Source organism: Pleurodeles waltl, chromosome 8 (genome assembly GCF_031143425.1).
Source record: "Pleurodeles waltl isolate 20211129_DDA chromosome 8, aPleWal1.hap1.20221129, whole genome shotgun sequence".
NCBI lineage: Eukaryota > Metazoa > Chordata > Amphibia > Caudata > Salamandridae > Pleurodeles > Pleurodeles waltl.
In genome coordinates, this window is record NC_090447.1 from 541,752,314 (window position 1) to 541,772,632 (window position 20,319).

At 43.5% G+C, this 20,319-nt stretch overlaps 1 protein-coding gene across 1 annotated transcript in view; it reads left to right on the forward strand.

The window, feature by feature from the left end:
- Positions 1-20,319, forward strand: part of CFAP47 (cilia and flagella associated protein 47) — a 2,216,809-nt gene that overhangs the window by 1,101,063 nt on the left and 1,095,427 nt on the right. Inside the window, exons 46-47 of the mRNA XM_069204610.1 lie at positions 674-870; positions 3,549-3,692. Coding sequence (XP_069060711.1) covers positions 674-870; positions 3,549-3,692 — 341 coding nt within the window. The remainder of the gene's footprint in view (positions 1-673; positions 871-3,548; positions 3,693-20,319) is intronic.

Sequence of the window (20,319 nt, forward strand, 5' to 3'; positions counted from 1 at the left end):
GACTTACCCGGGTCATCCAGGTGGGTCCTACTCTACTCATTGTCGTCTCACCTCCTTCTGGTCTCTGCTCCTGGGCTCCGGTGCACGCTGCAGCCCAGTTATGGGCTGCACAGCGCAAGCTCAGACAGACTGCGCTGTGCAGCCCATAACTGGGCTGCAGTGCGCATCAGTTGAGCTCCGCTCCACTGGATAGCAATGTTTTGGACTAACTCCGCGCTCCAAGAGGAACATGGAGTTGCAAAAACTCCATTAGCTCCACCTAGCGGAGCTGCCCACACACCCCAAGGTGCGATTGGTGCGGTTTATTTGTTGCGATAATTACAACCAGAAGCTGTAATAAAATAAACCTGGTGGAAAAGAGTTTGTGGCGATTATGAGATATAGCGTTTGAAAATTAGGCATAATCATCATATTCAGTTTCACCCATTATGCTAAGGTTCTGGTATGTTTAATATGGAGATGACATGTAGGGTAAGTGACAATTTAAAGTGCTGCAAATGTATTGCAATGATCGACTGTCATTACATTTTAAAACGCGTATTACTGTTCTCTCTGTCTTACTAGAATGTTTTGCCTTAGTTATTTCTATATTTTGGTTACGTGTTAAACAATTGTAATTTGCTCAGTGTTCAAGGGAAATGGTCAATTTATTTGTTAAATTGTTGCTTTGCAGATAAAGACCTTGCGGTCCAGCTTTCTTTCCGATTTGTACCAAAAGAACCAGGTCGTTACCCTTGTCGCATTGTTCTTCGTTCCTTCCACGATGTCCGTGTCTATACAATTGAGTGTTTGGTGAATGCAGGCAGTGCTGAAGTTGAGCTCGAGTTCCTAACACCTGCCCATCAACCAGTCATACAAGACATCCCAATAGTAAGTGGGAAAGATGCAGAGGCAACTGCATAAGCATTTCTGCAATTAATTTCTTCTTGTATCACTACAGTTCTGTTCTCTTTCTGCCTCCTCTGAATCTCTCAGTCAGTCTATCTGTTTCAGCAACTGTTGTGCCACTATCACCGGATCCTGTCCATACACAATTGTTCACCTCCCTGCTATTTGAAACAAACCCGAGTAACTTTTGACACACAAAATTGCTGTTTCTTTTGGCATCTAGTTGATTGCATTAGTGGCATCCACTTTCCTGATCTCACTTCAGTTAGCAAACACAGAATGCCCTAATTTGAAACACTGATATACTCCTGAGGTTCTCTTTCCATGCTTAGAGTAGATATCTGACATTTGTAGAATGGACATACAGGGAGTGCAGAATTATTAGGCAAATGAGTATTTTGACCACATCATCCTCTTTATGCATGTTGTCTTACTCCAAGCTGTATAGGCTCGAAAGCCTACTACCAATTAAGCATATTAGGTGATGTGCATCTCTGTAATGAGAAGGGGTGTGGTCTAATGACATCAACACCCTATATCAGGTGTGCATAATTATTAGGCAACTTCCTTTCCTTTGGCAAAATGGGTCAAAAGAAGGACTTGACAGGCTCAGAAAAGTCAAAAATAGTGAGATATCTTGCAGAGGGATGCAGCACTCTTAAAATTGCAAAGCTTCTGAAGCGTGATCATCGAACAATCAAGCGTTTCATTCAAAATAGTCAACAGGGTCGCAAGAAGCGTGTGGAAAAACCAAGGCGCAAAATAACTGCCCATGAACTGAGAAAAGTCAAGCGTGCAGCCGCCACGATGCCACTTGCCACCAGTTTGGCCATATTTCAGAGCTGCAACATCACTGGAGTGCCCAAAAGCACAAGGTGTGCAATACTCAGAGACATGGCCAAGGTAAGAAAGGCTGAAAGACGACCACCACTGAACAAGACACACAAGCTGAAACGTCAAGACTGGGCCAAGAAATATCTCAAGACTGATTTTTCTAAGGTTTTATGGACTGATGAAATGAGAGTGAGTCTTGATGGGCCAGATGGATGGGCCCGTGGCTGAATTGGTAAAGGGCAGAGAGCTCCAGTCTTACTCAGACGCCAGCAAGGTGGAGGTGGAGTACTGGTTTAGGCTGGTATCATCAAAGATGAGCTTGTGGGGCCTTTTCGGGTTGAGGATGGAGTCAAGCTCAACTCCCAGTCCTACTGCCAGTTCCTGGAAGACACCTTCTTCAAGCAGTGGTACAGGAAGAAGTCTGCATCCTTCAAGAAAAACATGATTTTCATGCAGGACAATGCTCCATCACACGCGTCCAAGTACTCCACAGCGTGGCTGGCAAGAAAGGGTATAAAAGAAGGAAATCTAATGACATGGCCTCCTTGTTCACCTGATCTGAACCCCATTGAGAACCTGTGGTCCATCATCAAATGTGAGATTTACAAGGAGGGAAAACAGTACACCTCTCTGAACAGTGTCTGGGAGGCTGTGGTTGCTGCTGCACGCAATGTTGATGGTGAACAGATCAAAACACTGACAGAATCCATGGATGGCAGGCTTTTGAGTGTCCTTGCAAAGAAAGGTGGCTATATTGGTCACTGATTTGTTTTTGTTTTGTTTTTGAATGTCAGAAATGTATATTTGTGAATGTTGAGATGTTATATTGGTTTCACTGGTAATGATAAATAATTGAAATGGGTATATATTTTTTTTGTTAAGTTGCCTAATAATTATGCACAGTGATAGTCACCTGCACACACAGATATCCCCCTAACATAGCTAAAACTAAAAACAAACTAAAACCTACTTCCAAAAATATTCAGTTTTGATATTAATGAGTTTTTTGGGTTCATTGAGAACATGGTTGTTGTTCAATAATAAAATTAATCCTCAAAAATACAACTTGCCTAATAATTCTGCACTCCCTGTATACGTGCAGTATTAGCCCTTATCATTCATGATTATTGTAGTTATCCAGGAATGCTCCTACTGGCCAAAATGTAGTAGTGTGGGTTAACCACTTGGTGCAAAACATCCTTGATAGAAATTCAGGGAAAACCTTTTTTTGTTTAGGAGAATTTTTTTTTTTTCTGCATTGTATAAACATCTAATATTAGTTATTTGGACTGTGTATACATAGCTGTATCATTTTCTGTAAATAGGTTACAAATGTGGACTGAATAACTTTTTAGGTGACGTTTTCCTATTAGAAAATTGCATTAAAGTAACCTTTAATCAGATAAAAATGATGTGAGTGTAAGATAAATTAACTATTTTGCTATTCATTCATATATTGGTGCCAATCTAATAATTGTGATGCTATGCATTGTTTATTGCATAACTTTCATCTTTTATATTTAATAATAAAAAAATCACAAATAATTACATTGCAAAGTCGATGTTTAGAGCAAAGTTAGCAAGGGCTTACTTAAATGTACATCCACTTAGAACGAGTCTGCATCAACAGAAAAGTAGCAATTAATTCCCCACTTTCTGCTTTGTATATGTTGGAAAAATCTTAAAGAACATATTGAGCACTTTTGTGAACAGATATTTCACTACCTGTCCAGACTGTTGAATAATTATCAACTTGCATTGTATTTTAATGCACAGGTTTTAATTGTCAGTATCATTTCTGTTGCATGTTTGCTTCTGTCTTCCAGTGCAATATGACTCAGGTGGACTGGAAGCTCAATGCTGTTTTAGAAGGAGATGGGTTCTATGGTCCCCCCGTCATGTATGTGAAGGCTGGGGAAACATCTGAGTATTCCCTCATGTTCAAGCCCATCACCAAATCTGTGTACATGGTAAGTTAACCTGAACCACTTGGAGAATTCTAGACATTGAAGATCTGATTTCCATAGAGACATTGTGTCCCCATTCTCAAGGCATAATGAGCCATTAGAGTTGGTGAAAATTCCTAAGCCCAAAGGTCAAATTCCCACATTTGCAAAATTAGGCCAAGGCCTGGTTTCGTGGATGTTCCATTCTGGGCGTACATTAATGGGTAAGTGAATGTTTCGAACTTGAGAGTTTGGTCACTTTCTCACAGTTATAACCATACACCCACATGCTGATAGTTTTTCCCCCATGCACATCCTCTCCGGTACAGGAGCAAGACTGTTTCCAAAGTAGGAACATGGAGGTAGTACCGACATAATTACTGGTTGCGTTGAAGGATATCCTCCATGGGAAAAGTTTTCTGCTTGTTGAGTACAAAGAAACAATTTTTCTTATGAACGTTTCTCCCTAGTGGAGTTTCCACATGAGTAAATTCTAACCACAAGAGTGCTCCTAGAAGTCTGAAGATTGAGTACTGTTCCTGGAGTACTTTTGACATTCTATGCGAATCCTTGAACAGACAGAATGTTCTCTGAATACTTGATCTGTCCTATGAGAGCAAATGTAAAATTTTCTAATTTGACTCTTTGTAAATCTGGCTGTGAATGCATGACAATATCGATTGAGAACTAGAGGACAATGTCCATCTTTATTACAGAAATGATATGCAAATGTGGATTTTTATTTGACAGTTATTAAAGACATGTTTGAGAGTAATATGCTTGCAGGTCTTATGTTTTGTTAACTGGCAGGCAGGTTTAACATAAGCACATTTGCCATAATCCAAGGGAGGGGCAATCATAAAATATGGAACTTACATTTGAGACAAATCAGTCTGTCAGTAAATCTCCGGCTGCCACCAGCAAGTCTTCTTCTTTTCATGTTTAAATAACGGTTATAGAACATGAACCAAAGGCAAGCACATCCATCACATGAAAACACAGAACCATGATATGCTCAAATGTGGATCCGGCATCTCCATAACTGCTTCCCGTGGCAGGTAAGATGTGTGCAACTCGATTTTGAATTAACATAATGTACATACTTTCAAGGGTGAAGTCTCTATTAGAAGAAAAATAGCAGTAGGATGATTCTCACTTCCAGGCCTGCAATAAAATAAAGACTTTCATTTAATACCAGTCTAGAGCCAACAGGATTGTATTCCCAGGCCTTTAGCTTCAGATATGCTCTATAGAGGGTGCATCAGGTGTAAAGAGAAAAAAACTATTCTATTCTTTCTGTCTTGCATTTTTATCACCAACAGTAGACATTCTATAATGTTGCTTTGTCAGATTATATCAGCTGGAGTTAACATTTATTGTGACAGCATTCATTGGACAGCCGTTTTAGAGCATATTGACAGTAGTTGTGTTTAATATATTTGTTATTGGATTTTTAGAACGCTTTCCTCAAAGTACTGTACAGAACTTAGAATAAAAATTATTTAAGAAAATTAATTTGTATGAGAAAAATAAAAATGCAATCACTGGTGCTAAGAGAGACAAGTAGATGGTTATGAAAATGAAGACTGAAGATCTATAAATTAGAGGGAGGTCCAGCAGAAGGAAGTAAGGTTTTACAGTTCTTGAGGGGAGGAGAAAGAATGCACAGAACTTTGGTTGTGCACATGTGATGGGACGTTACAACCAGGAACACATAAGACGAAGCAAGGTAAGTGGTCGAAGCAAAAATAATCAAAAGATGCAGTATATGGAGGAGCACAACATTGATGGCATTTAAAGAAAACGGTGAAGAGGCACAATAGAATGCAATCTGGAACTGCAGCCAGTGAATACAGGCAAGTGAGACAATGTAAGAAAACGAAGGATGAGGCAGAAAAAGAAGTCAGCTGGAAGTATTCAATATAGACTAAAGTGGGGAAAGAGTAAAAAGAGTCTGAGTAATAGGGAAATCAGTAGTCAAGCCATGAAAGAACCAGGGTAGAAATAAGGATTTAGTGGCATGGAACGTAAGAGGTCTGGATTTTCCTACAATTACAGAGTTGGATACAAGTGACCTAGTATAGGTACCATGAGCCCTATAATAGGTTAGTAAAATGGTCTCTCATATAGTCCATCTAGGTGGTAAAAGACAGCAATAATTGGATTGCAGTTGGCCCCTTGACAGCTCTAGGGCCCAGTGCCATTGCAGTAATTGTTGTATTGATAGTTATACATCTGTTGGTAGTGGCTATAAGGTGCAGTAGTAAAATGTTTGCAGAAAAGGGCAACGATCTGTCATGGATAAGGCTGTGACTGTGTACAGCAGATAAGCAAACTGGAAGCAGTGTTCAAAGGAATAGGTGCAGGAGAAGACCATGAAGCAGGAAGGGGGCAGCAAGGAGCCTTAATTTAGTTTTGGAGAGATTGAAGTGCAATAAATGAGACACAACTCATAGTTGCACAAGAAAAGACATTAAGAGATAATTGAATCCATGAAGGAAGATAATAGACCAAAAGAATCAGTAGGTGGAAAGAGGAGTTGTATGAATAGCAAAGTGAAAGAGCCCTCTGGAGACCCATATAGTATAGGAAGAAACAAGGAGTTTCCATCTCCTTCCTAAAATGTGCCCAAGCCCCTTTTCTCTGACTTCTGTCTGAATAGAAAGGAATCATTTGAAATTTACTGAAGAGCCTGGCTCTTCTTCCTTGAGGGTGTGTTTGTCCCCCTCAGCTGTTGGGATGGAAATGTCCCTCACATGGTGATGGATATGTACACCTGCACTGACTGCCCCAGCAGCAAAGATATCTGGATCCCTTGTGATGATTTTTGCTATTATGGGCCAATACAGATTATGCATATGCCCTGTGGCATAGGCCTGTCTCACGGATTGCGGTCTTTTTGGACCAGGAGGGGAGCCCAAAGCACTGCCCTCATAGTAGTGAAATGCTACAGCCTTTGCCAGGAGTTAAGTAGCACATGCACAATGGTGGCAAAATACTGTAGAGTGATTAGTAGAAGAGATCAGGCCTTTTTACCTGTGTCACTGGTGCTGAGGCCTACAGGTTTACTTATGTAGTTGCATTGTTGTGTGCTTAACTCACTCTTGGCCTACATCAAGTTAGTATGTAGTGCTGTGCATGTGTGTTGTATGCATTTGCTCAGTGTATGTGTGTCTGTGAATGGCATAGTGCATTGACGACTCTGGGTTCCATTTTGGGAGGCTCAGGACTGACTGGAAGAACATGAGGAGGTTGAGGATTCCCCCCCAGACAGAATTGTGGATTGCTGCATTCTTGTGAGCTGAGTGGGTCAAACACACCCTCAAGATAGAAGAGACATGCTCTTCAGTACATTTCAAAGAGTTATTTTTGATTCTTACAGAGGTCAGAGAAAAGTGTCTGAGGCACATCTCAGGAAGGAGATGGAACTGATGAGACATTCCTAAAGTGTATGGCTCGGTGCCCTAGAATACTATTTTGATGCATATATCACCAAGGGTGACATCCAGGTGTGAACCCCTAGTGAATCACGTGGCCTATGTTGTGGAGCTAGCAGATTTGGAGTTGCTCTGCTGCAACAAAGTGAGCTTTCTGGAAGAAAAAGAAGTGGATACTTCAAAAGGAAGCTGAAGCCAACACAAACTTAAAAGAATCAGACCCTAAATCACATTTGTGTCAGGTAACAGACTATAAGAAGGGGACCTGGAGGCCTCAAACATTGTCAGCTATCAAGCAGCCAGTTGGCCTGTGAGAAGAGAAGCTATGCAAGACTTCTGCCTGTGACCAGGGCTGGAAGCTAAGGCCTGCCATTCTTCCAGCTGGGTGAGGGGACATCACACAATGACATGCAAGACCACCTTTCCTTGGAGCCTGGAGCACCAGTTCCTATTCAAATCAGGCTGTAACTCTTTTGTAGAGAAAGGTCAGCAATCCTGTATTCCAGGTAGGGCCACTGTGTAGATTACTCTGTGCCAATTGGGCCACCTGGGTTGTCGCACATGTGTGGAGTAAAGTCGGTGACCCCATATGTCAAGTGGAGCCGCCTCGTCCAAGTTGCCATTGTGAGCCAGAGCAACCTACCCCCAATCCGTGGTATGGATCAGAGGAACTTAGTCTCACCAGAGAAAGTGCTGTTAATGTCCAACTGCTGCTACTCACCAACAACCCTTCAGAGACTCTGGGCACGCTGTCTTTGCTGGAGTGGGTACGACTGATGCCTCAGGTGCTAGAACACTGTTGACTTTTATTAAAGTTTGAGTGGGACTTCAGAGACTTGTACCGCTAATGAGGCATAACCTGAATGTCAGCAGTAGTTAATGGGGAATAACCACTACATCAATTGAACACCTCAGGGGCCAGTGTGTATTTTATATTAGTTGTATTTCACTTTATGTTCATATATACATGCTCCTTTTATCATAAAAGAACATATTTGATTGGAAAATCATTTATTGCTGCTACCAAACATACTTTGAGTTATGAGCCTGTGTTCACCCCCCTTTATCTACCTCCTTCCTGAGAAATCTTGGACTGCTGAACACCTGCTACTAATACATATCAAGTGCTGAGGGGTACTTGACCCAGTTGCCCAATCCCGAAGTAGGTCAACCCACATCAGAAGTAAAAGGTCTCAGTTGCCCTAGTAGCTCCTGCTTGCCCCATGGCCCTCTTAAGGGGATTCTAACAGAGGCAGTGGAGGGGTGGCCACAAAGGTGGAATGAGAAAGAATAAAGAGTCAGGTGCACAAAACCAAAGGCGGAAAGTACAATAGAGAGATTCAAAAGATCAGAAACTGCAAAAAAGGGCAAGGGCTTAGTGAATTAGCAGAACAAAACTGTATAATTTCAGTGGAGTGTACCAGATCAAATCTAAAAGGGAACAAAAAGGAGAACTTAAGTTAATGAAAAGAGAGCTTATAAAAGACTGTATTTTTGGGAAGTTTAGAGAGGGAAAAAACAAATAGGAATGGATGAAACTTTGATGGCAATTAAGTTCTGAGAGTGGTTCATATATCAGTGGTAGAATTGTAGCATGTTTAAAGAAGGAAGGAAGGATCCTGGAGATAAGAGAAATATTGAAAAAGGAAGCCAAGACGGAGGAAGATAAGGGGATGTAGCCATGATAAGAGTGGGTACTAGATTGGATAAAGTAGCAGAGGGGGCAGCTATTTGGAGCTAGAAATTTGAAAGCCACAATTGTAATAAAAGGTGTTATTATGTGTAGCCCTATAACAAAACATTATGGATGCTATGGCAGCTCTGCTTTATAGGCCTTAAAAATATTATATACACTGCAACCCTTTGTAAAGGACCACCTTGCATATGAACATAATATAAGGGCATGAGATTTTTTGAAGGAGGCAAGAAGTTGCTGTTGAAAAGGAAGCTCTGAGATGTAGAAGTCTAGATCTGTATTCTTTTGTTGTGTAGCCATTTTAGTTATAACTTAATAAATGTTATTCTAGCAAACTAGGCCTGCCGTGGTGCACTTTAACCTAGACATATTTTATTCAGCTTTGTTTTATTATTTTTACAATAGCCCCATTTGCGGTCTTGTTTTATTTTCTCTATCTAGCTGTTCTTTGCCTAGGGCAGCACTGCGTTCTTAAACAATAAATTTCTTTCACTCTGTGCTTTTCTCAAAGCTGCAGTAAGATAGGTTGCAGGCAAACGTGGTAACGCTTTGTCTCTAGTGTTCAAGGAAACATATACACTCTTACGTAGGGATCCTTTCTTGGAACATCAGCTGTTTTATTATAAAAACACTACTTTGACCCATGTACGTTAGAGGGAGATTCCAGCCAGATGACCACGACTGTATGCTGAGTGCTTCGCTACAGCTGCTTATGTAGACTACAGGCCTCTTGCTCAGGTATGAGGGATGCTATCTTCCCAGGGGAACCTGAAGGGCAGAACTAGAGCTTAACATGCTGTGCTCTAACATAGCCTAGGTAGGAGCTATTTTGATGACTCGAGTGACAATATGGTAGCGTTATGTTTATGTTTCAGTCTCCTTGTCACAATTTTAATCCTGACATGCTTTATCGTCCTAGTTATTGCAGTACTTGCTTTATTATCTAAGATGCAGTTGCTTCAATAAAACCTTATTGACATATGTTCTCCCTCTGATTGTCCCTGTATATGTGAGACTAATGTAACTGAGAGAAATGGATGCGATCTGAGTGACCATGATTTCCCTGAGGAGTCAATTGTGTCATGGGCTCGGTTGCCCAATCATCTCTGCTCTTGGGTGGAGATGAGGCCCTACTAGTCACCCGGAGCAAAACCTGGTTTAGGCTGACAGGTGTCACCTGTAGTGGGTTCAGACTCAGTCCCTCACAGTGCAAGTGATTCTGCCACCCAAATCCAGTAGTCTCACTGGGATAATGAGAGCCTATGCAACACTTTAAGGGCCACATATAGGTAGCTTTTTGCACATAGCAAACAGCAAATTTTGCTGTTTGCCACGTGCAAAAAGCACATCGCGATGCACAAACCCAGTTTTGCGTTTCCGTTACCTGGTTACCGTATCGCAAAACAAGTTTGTGACTCGCAATTAGGAAGGGGTGTTCCCTTCCTAATTGTGACTCGCAGTGCATTGTAGGATTGTTTTGTGACAGCGAACGCGTTCGCAAAACAATCGCAGTTTGCACCCATTTCTAATGGGTGCTAACACATTCACAAAAGGGAAGGCGTCCCCTGAGCAAATGCATACTGAGCTTCCCCATTGTGAATGCCACTGTAAAAAAAAATTCAGAGCAGAACAAGTTTAATTTTTTGTTATTGTAAAGCATCTCGTTTTCCTTTAAGGTAAACGGGCTGCATTACAAAAAAAAAAAATCTGCTTTATTGAAAAGCAGTCACAGACATGGTGGTCTGCTGTCCGCAGCAAGCCACCATCCCTGTGAGCGCCACCATTCGCAAATTGCGACCCACCTTATGATTATTCAGGAGGTGGGCATTTGCGACCCCCTTGTCAGGGACACCATCCTACATTCGGATTTGCGACTCGCAAATTGCGAGTCGCTCTGACTCGCAATTTGCAGGTCGCAAATCCGAACCTACCTACATGTGGCCCCAAGTATCATACACCTTTTGGTTTTGGATTATCTGGAAAATGAATCCTGGAAATATGAATCTTAGTGGGTCTCTTGACAGGAAAAATCAACCAACTTGCTGTTGGAGTCCTGTTGAAAAAGCTTAAAGGTGTATAGTTCTGTTATCTGGTCAATGAAAGAACAAAGATGTGTAATGTCACATCCCATGATGTGGAATGTTTGGTAATAGTTGTGAGAAAGTGCCTCTTTTTACATGATTATCCCCCACTTTTTGCCTGGTAGTTGATGTGGTTCCAAATTTGTTAGTGCCCAGAGCCCCTGCTAACCAGGTCCCTGGGCTAGACCTCTTTCCCAAAACTGTTGTGATGCATTGGCACAATTGTCAACACCTTTAGCTGCCACTATAAGTCCCTAGTAAATTGTACTTAGGTACTCAGGGCATGGGGTAATAAGGGTAGGCCCCTGGGGACAGCAGCACAGATTGTGCCACCCCCAGGGACCATGCATCCAAGTGAACCCAGCACTGCCATTGCAGGCTGAGTGTCTTGGTGCAATCCTAAAATGCGAAACTGACATGGCACACAGCCTGTATTACCTGTCTTCTACACACTGCCCACCCCTCTTGCAAGCCTTCCAGCCCTAAGGCAGAGTGCACTATAATGCATGTGTGGGCGTAGATGCGTGAGCAATATGGCCCTACTGTGTCCTTGCCAAACCTGAGACATAGTAAGTGAACAGAGCAGCCATGTTAAATACATGTGCTGTACACTGGTCAGTACGGGTTTCACAGCTACATGATGGCCACTCTGAACCCTTGGTTGTTTGGTATTAAACAGCTCAGAACAGTAAATCCAAACTGTTACCAGTATTGGATTTATTGTAAAATGTACCCAGGGCCTGCCTTAGAGGTGCCCCCTGCAAAAGCTAACTAACCATGGCACGGTTGCTGGCCGGTCACAACCAGCCTGCCACCACCAGACAAGATTCTGGAACCCTCGGGCGAGAGCCTGTGCTCTCTGGGTTCAGAGAACAAAACCCTTCCTGGGCAGAGGTGTTATACCTCCTCCCCCAGGAAGGTGAATTGCCCTGCCAGCAAGCTTCAAAAGACTTACTGCCCTTGAAACATGCTCCCCAGCCCTTCTGCCAGCAGCAGGTGACCCTCCCCCACCCCATTGCAAACCCCCACTTTTGACAGGACCAAAAGTGGGAAAATGCACAAAGGACAGGAGATGTGGCCACCCTCAGCTTGCACCACCCCTAAGGTGTTGGTTGCAAGGTGACCTCTTCGTTTAATTTTCCTCCATCTTGCATGGTAGGAAAATAGCCTATCAAGGATAGAAAAGTGACCTCTGCCCACAGGAAGTAGTCATATAGTGGGTGTAGCCACCCTAGGGTTGATGATTCATTGGTCTATATTGGGGACTCCCCTAAACGCCCACTAAATACAGTATTTAGTGGGCACCCCTAGACCTGCAGATCAGATTCAAGGACACAAGAAGGCTTGTAACAAAAAAGAACCAAGGCTCAAAAACTGCTTTCCGGCTGCACAAAGAAAAAGGCGTCAAACACTGCCTGCAGCACGCAGGACTCCACAGTTGCTGCTGAGGGGTTGCATGGATACAGGACAGAGATTTCACAACCCCAGAGGACCTCCACCCTTCTGAAAATCGCCTAAAGTCTTCCTCCAGATTGAAGGCATCACTCCCTGCAACAAAAAAAAGAAGAGACGAGTGAAGTCCAGTTCACAGACCGGCCGATGATCAAGTAACTAGACAAAGCAGCAGGACCAAATTCCGCCAACAGACCCGGAGAACAAATCCTGCAAGTGTGCCTAGTTTGGTGGCACTACAACCTCCAGTGGCTGAACCGTGCAATAGCCCGGGTACTTGACACCCAACGTCAGACATCAAAAAGAAAAGTCCACTCCGGACTCTTAAAGGACCAGGACCAAGCCCCAGTTGAGGGACTTTAGGACACATAAGAACCACTCCCCAGAGTGTCCCTGCTGATATGTAATCCACCCTCAAAGTGACCTGCCCCCTGCTTCCAATGGCACCTTTGCGCACAGCTCCTGCCTCACCTATCTGGTCTGCACCCAGCATCCCTGGGCCCTGTACCGGAGAACCAGCTGTGCTCTATGGGTCCACCACCCCTTGCGATCTTTACATTCCAATGAGACCCACCAGACTCACCTTGAAGTCCACCTCTGCATTGCTTTTCCAAGTGGTCCCCCTCAGTGGTCCTGCACCAGCTGCTAGGACTTTTCAGTAGCTGCTCCTGCCAAAACCGGGAGCTGCCCAAAGTTGCCCGTCTGGTCCACAGGACATCTCATCGACCTATATATGAAAGGAGACATTGGTAAACGCATTGCCTGATTTTATATGAATTTTACAATTTTTCTCCCATGATTCCTGTGGTGTGTAATTATGCAGAAACATACTATTTTTGCTAAACTTTGAAAAATCATAGCTTAAAAACTACTTAACCGATTTTGATGATCTTGGTCTTAAACATTTTATAAAAATCTGAAGTATTTCTGGAGGTATTCTTTTGAGTGTGTGTCCATATTTGTTGATACTGTAAGTACAACAAATGCTTAGCACTTCTCCAAGATTGGCATAACTGCTCCACTAAGCTACCATAAACATTAGAGCATTAGGTGGTCTCTGTAAACCAAGAAAGGGTTGTGTGGAGTCTCTGCACAGTGCACATCATATGTGTACACTATATGTAGGGCCAGCCTCCTAGAATAGTGGCTTTTGAGAGTTTAATTCCTTTACAAGATCTGCATACCAGAGTTGTTCAACAACTGGGTTCGTATTTACCCTGACATGCCATCCACACATGCCAGATGTGTACATTTGTTGTTGTACTGGAGCGCTTGTCCTGAAATGCAAGGAAGCTTAGCAATTTAAGATCCGTTATGAGTTCTGCCAAACAGGATTTGTTTCCCTGTCAAGGAATATATGCCAAGCTAAATATTTAAATTTGCAAGAACCAGTGATTCTCCTAGTTGACTTGAAACTTTCCTGGTTCTTAGTTGAAGCAGGTGGCATATAACTTGGTCCGGTGTTGACTATAATGGTTCTTTATTAACAGGATGGAAAGACAGAAAGGTGACCATGAAGTCAAATGATGTTTTGAGATGGGTCAGCAACCAAACTTATAATAACTAGAATAGGAATTTGGGTTAAGCACCTCAACATCATCAAACAATCAGGAAAGCAATACAGGACTCACTGAGACCAGTCTTGGAGAAAAATATCATAAATCAGATTATGGGAGTCTAACCTCCAAATATAAGAAAAAAAGAGGAAACTGAGCGTGTAAGTGTGAAGTACGATCCTTCAGAATATTTAGAGATTAAAGTACTAGCTATCTAACACAGTCACAGTCCCTGTAATTCAAAAAGTGTTTAGATTTACAATCTGCTGCTACATTGTGAATTTGTGGTCGATAGTCTACTTTTTACTGAGAGCCGATGAAGATGTCAGATTTCCTTAAACTGCTTTGCCAGTTGCTCTACAGATTTATGATAAAAACCCAGTGTGATGATTCCATCTGGAGGAGCACTGAGGAAAGGACTTTTTTTTTTTTTTACGGAGTAGGAGATAGTAGAGGTGCGGGCAAACAGCGGTCACCAATTCATGTATGCTGTGCACTCTTTCTTTACTACATGCCACCAGCCATACCTATCCCCACCAACTGTGTCGCGTTGCATCCAACTCTAATACAATACTGAGGTTAAGAATTAAAGATGGCCCTCCCTTTCCACATGTCTACATGATACAATGACCATTTCATTTCTTCTATCTCTTCCTAGTCTAGTGGAATATTATCAATGTCAGCAAGACCTCTTCTTAAATGAAAGATGTTTAGATGTAGGAGAGCGCAATAATAAAAAAGGGCTTTGGAATGGGACTTGAGTTGAGAATGTTCGAAGTCCAACTAGCTTTGCTTTTTCTAGTAGGTGGCATTTATGATTGACTAGCATTGTGTTTATGTTGTATGAAATATCCCATTAGTCAGACTTACCCATGGATCTGCAGTACAGCTTGCACAGTATATTTTTTGCCAATTGTGTGGAAATAGGGACACTCCTGTTTTTGAGGGAAGATGAGTTATCCGTGATGAGTGGGGAAACATCTACTCTTTTGGGATACATCATGGAATGTAGATCCTGGTATTACACAGATGAGCCACAGCTTTAGGTTTGAAACCTATTGGAGTGTGAAAATTGACTAGTACTATTGTTTCGTCCTCTACCATCCCTGAGAAAACACTATAGACAGGGATGACTGGACTTTTCCCATAGAGGTTAAAGCCATTACTTAGTTCTAAACTAATTTCCAAGTAGTATGTCCTGGGCTTTAGGGAGCACTGCCATGGAGGCCACTCTGCTCAGTATGTTATTAATTATTATTAAAGGACCTTTTCTTCTCTGGTGCAAAATGATTGAGCTAACATTGCCTTTAAATCAAGATCCCTGTTAGAAAAGACTTCAGAGTGTATCTCATTACCACTAGAGGTGTATGGTTGTGAAGCTAAAAGTTTAGCAACTATGTGTTGTTCCTCTTAAATGTTTGCAAACTGTGAATCTGATTAAATATTTTTAAGGTAGCTGAAATGAGGCCATGTGCGACTGCAGGAACTATCCCACTGCCACTTGTGGCTATAAGCATGCTGCTGTGCAGCTGCTTACTATGTACCAGAGAAGTGTATATTCCTTTGCATGACTACCCCCCTCCCAGCCCCCCTCCGGGGTGTAGGGGCGTATGGGATAATGCCATGGCTGGTTGAGTTCCCCCGTTGTCAACCAGAGCTGTGGGTAAGCTTGACTGACAGTAGGCAAAGGGCAAATGTTGCTCACTTGTTCGGCAATGTCTTAATTTCACTTATCCCCTGTTGTTGACCCTTGTGGTACCCTTGGCTAATTTTAAGATTTTCATTAAGGTGCGACACATTCTTGGAGCTTGTCTTGGCAAAAGGAAAATGTCTAAGCAATATTCTTTACTAATATGTATTTAGAGGTAAAGGGTAACTATTGTGGTGTGTTTCATGTGTGGTCAGTGGCAAAAAATGTCTTTGTAACTAGTCTAGGACATCAAGTTCTTAGTTTATAATGGGTTACTATATTCACAAGGCCTGGGAGACAGCTCTAGCCTAATCAACCACATGTACAATGATCTGCCACAGACTTGAATTGCAGTGCTGCAGACATCAGATCAATAAGAAAAGGATTATTTAACTAGCATTTTGGAAGGAAAGGACAGTGCATAGTCTATATATGTGTCAAGCACAATGATATGGAATCATCTATTAATCGTACTACCTATCTCAAAGTCTGAGGCTCAAGAGCGCAGTTGCAAACCCCTATCCTAAAGCATTGCAAGTCAAGAGTTGGTTACTGTCATGAGTAATAATACTTGAAGACATTTGCTGTGAATGTTCCTGTGTTTCCTCCAACATGAATCTATCTAAATGCACATCTGGTCTTTCAGAAAGAATGGTACCAGTACAATACTGAGCTGAAACACACTTATCAGCATACATGCATCTTCCACAGGACACACATTCGTTGGTAACTGATGGCCTAGTGGTTTGGAAATAGCTAATGGATAAAAAGAAACTGCATTGTACCCTTAACTAGAAAATGTACTTGTGTACGAGTGGGAAAGATTTGTGCTTTATTCAACTGTTCACCCCCTGAATACCTGTGCCCCCCTGAGATACCCTTGTCTCATGAAACATTCTCAGGACAGTGAAACAACCAAATACAGGAAAGGGTTAGGGAAAGTATGATGTTGAAATAAGTAGCCCTTCTTGTGGGAGCGCAATAAAAGCAGACAGCACCACCTCACTAAAGCTCGATAACAGAAAGCAGGCTGAGGTACTCTGCTTGTTGGATCCTATGGAATGGGTCTGTCACCTTTCCTTTGCCTTTGAAACGTATGCATGTTGTGGCATAGTAGGTCTCACGAGTACTGAGGCCCGTGACAAGGCGGTGTTACGGTGTGGCTGCCAGGTGCTGATCCTGGGGACTTACTGAATACATGGTTATCTCACGCTAAGGTAACTTACACACTTTTAAATTAAATTCGCATTTGTTAGTGGAGAACCAAAATCAGGGGAAAGTACACAGATCTGCTGCCAGTAGCAAGAAAAGAGGACTCAGTGGTGGTGGCTCAGGGCTCAGTGTCACCGGACCCCTACTGATTGGTCATACCTATTTTGACCATTTGTAGTTTGGCTTCGCTGAAGTGATATGGACTGTAGTTCTGTTAAATTGGCTGCCTGCTGTAATTGAATCAATATCTCAGAAAAATAGGACCCTCCCTCTTGAAATAAAATCAGTTTGCACCATTCTTGCTGATGGTGTACGTTAGAATGGACCTAATATTATTTACGGCAAACGAGTTTTGACCAGACAGACTCAGAGGAAACTGATTCCACAAAATTGTTGCTGCTTTCTTGGAGAAAGCTTTGGGGAAATAGATGTTGTCCTTATGTAAAATGTGAGACGTGGGTAAGCACTTTTTGTTTTTTTAATGAATTCAATGACTGACATTTTGGCAGAGAACTCTTCAGCATCGTCAAGGAGTTCTCCAACCCCAGCGCCAACGCCGTCACGCCCTCACAGTATCTGTGCGAATCCCTCGCCACTTTCTTCCATCGCAAGATTAGCGACCTCCACGACAGCTTCGGACACCAGACCCAACCAAACACCACCGAACCGGCATCCACGGCCATCACCCTCAACAACTGGTCCCACATCAACACAGAAGAAACCAAATCCATCATGAACTCTATCCACTCCGGCGCCCCTTCGGACCCCTGCCCGCACTTCATTTTTAACAAAGCCGACAACATCATCGCCCCGCACCTCCAGACCGTCATCAACTCTTCTTTTTCTTCTGCTACCTTCCCCGAATGCTGGAAACACGCCAAAGTCAACGCCCTACTAAAGAAACCTACGGCTGACCCGAGCGACCTGAAAAACTTCTGCCCCATCTCTCTTCTGCCTTTCCCAGCCAAAGTAATAGAGAAGACCGTCAACAAACAGCTGACCACCTTCCTGGAAGACAACAACCTGCTCGACCCCTCACAAACCGGATTCCGAACCAACCACAGCACTGAAACCGCCCTCATCTCAGTCACTGACGACATCAGAACCCTGATGGACAACGGTGAAACAGTCGCCCTCATTCTGCTCGACCTCTCGGCTGCCTTTGACACCGTCTGTCACCGCACCCTAATCACCCACCTCCGCTCCACCGGAATCCAAGGCCAGGCCCTGGACTGGATCGCCTCCTTCCTCTCAAACCGTTCCCAAAGAGTTTACCTCCCTCCGTTTCGCTCAGAACCCACCGAGATCATCTGCGGCGTACCCCAAGGCTCATCACTCAGCCCGACACTCTTCAATGTCTACATGAGCCCCCTCGCCAACATCGTACGGAAGCACGACATCATCATCACCTCCTACGCCGACGACACCCAACTTATACTCTCCCTCACCAAGGACCCCGCCACCGCCAAGACCAACCTACAAGAGGGTATGAAGGATGTCGCAGATTGGATGAGGCTCAGCCGCCTAAAGCTGAACTCTGGAAAAAAAAGTCCTCATCCTCGGCAACACCCCGTCCGCCTGGGACGACTCCTGGTGGCCCACGGCCCTCGGCACCGCACCGACCCCCACAGACCACGCCCGCAACCTCGGCTTCATCTTGGACCCTCTTCTCACCATGACCAAGCAAGTCAACGCCGTGTCCTCCGCCTGCTTCCTCACCCTCCGCATGCTCCGCAAGATCTTCCACTGGATCCCCGCCGACACCAGAAAAACCGTGACCCACGCCCTCGTCACGAGCCGCCTGGACTACGGCATCACCCTCTACGCCGGGACCACAGCCAAACTCCAAAATCGCCTGCAACGCATTCAAAACGCCTCGGCCCGCCTCATCCTCGACATACCCCGCAGCAGCCACATCTCCGCACACCTGAGACACCTGCATTGGCTCCCAGTCAGCAAAAGGATCACCTTCCGACTTCTCACCCACGCACACAAAGCCCTCCACGACAAGGGACCGGAATACCTCAACAGACGCCTCAGCTTCTACGTCCCCACCCGCCTCCTCCGCTCCTCTGGCTTCGCACTCGCTGCTGTCCCTCGCATCCGCCGCTCCACGGCGGGTGGGAGATCTTTCTCCTTCCTGGCGGCCAAGACCTGGAACTCCCTCCCCACCAGCCTCAGGACCACCAAGGACCACTCCGCTTTCCGGAGACTCCTAAAGACCTGGCTGTTCGAGCAGCGATAACCCCCCTTTTTCCCCTAGCGCCTTGAGACCCACACGGGTGAGTAGCGCGCTTTATAAATGTTAATGATTTGATTTGATTTGACATTTTGGACCAGTGCTGCACAATTGAATGATTTGTAACAGTGTTTTTGTCTCTTTAGTATTGGTCTCACAGTTGTGCACTGCTTTTAAAATCTGTTTGCAGTACGATCTGGAGAAAAGTAGATTTGCCTCGTTCTCTATTACACAAGCAACAAAATAGTGCAAAATGAAGTTGTCCTCTATTTTGCTAAAGGGCAAAGTTTCTGGAGTAGGAGGTTACGTTCTAGGTCTTTTGTATCATCCCACTGGCTGGCTCATTGCCAATCATGGTCGTGCCTCTATCAAGTAAGCAGTCTGCTATTATGTTCCGTTATGCAACATTATCAAGTTACTTGTTTTAGTAGTGGTTAATTTTGACACTGTATTATCCCTCCTGACCAAAGGGGCTGTCTTATTCTGGAAATAGTACCTACTTTTGCAAAGCGGAGACCAGCCTAGGATTTCATTTTTTTTTTTTTTTTTAGTATAGAGTAAACTTTGCCCAAGGGCATTAGAGCACTTTACCTGAGCTCTAGATTACATTGCGTAGGGTCGGATAATATTTTTATGCACGGGTAGATTAAATGATTTGCCAAGAATGACAGAATGGTGAGCCAAGACCAGGACTCCAGCCTGGTTCCCCAGTTCCTTCAGATCTCAGTGTGTCCCTCTTTGATAGCCAGTTGTAAGCGCAAAGTGGTGCAGAACTTGCCAGATTCGCCTCTCTCATTCAGTATCTTTGTTTCTGCCTTGTTGTGTAGTTCGAGAGCTAACACCTCCAGCATCAAGTATATGCAGATAATTCCAAATTATTGCTGAAAAGATAAAATAATTTGGGGGGTAGCTTGACTATAAATAGATGCATTTGGAATATTGAAGCCCAGATGACATCAAATGCTCTCTGCCTTAAGGACAGGAAGAGTGGTTCATGACCTGGAACTGCCTTTGCCAATAGCATTGACAACGTCTTCAAGGCCACCATTGCCAGGTGCTGTGACCAGGATGTTAAATCTGTGTGCTATTAAATAATACTTTATCATATAACCCTCAGTTCAATGTGGGGGTAATGGCTGCTTAATACATCGTTAAGAGGAATATGTATCTTATTCATTTACTCAAGTTGAAAATCTTCTTACTTTCTGTTGGGAGGTTGGAACATCCAGAATGATTTAGGCAGATAGGGCCTATCTTGTCAGTGTTCAGGGACTAAAGTACAAATTAC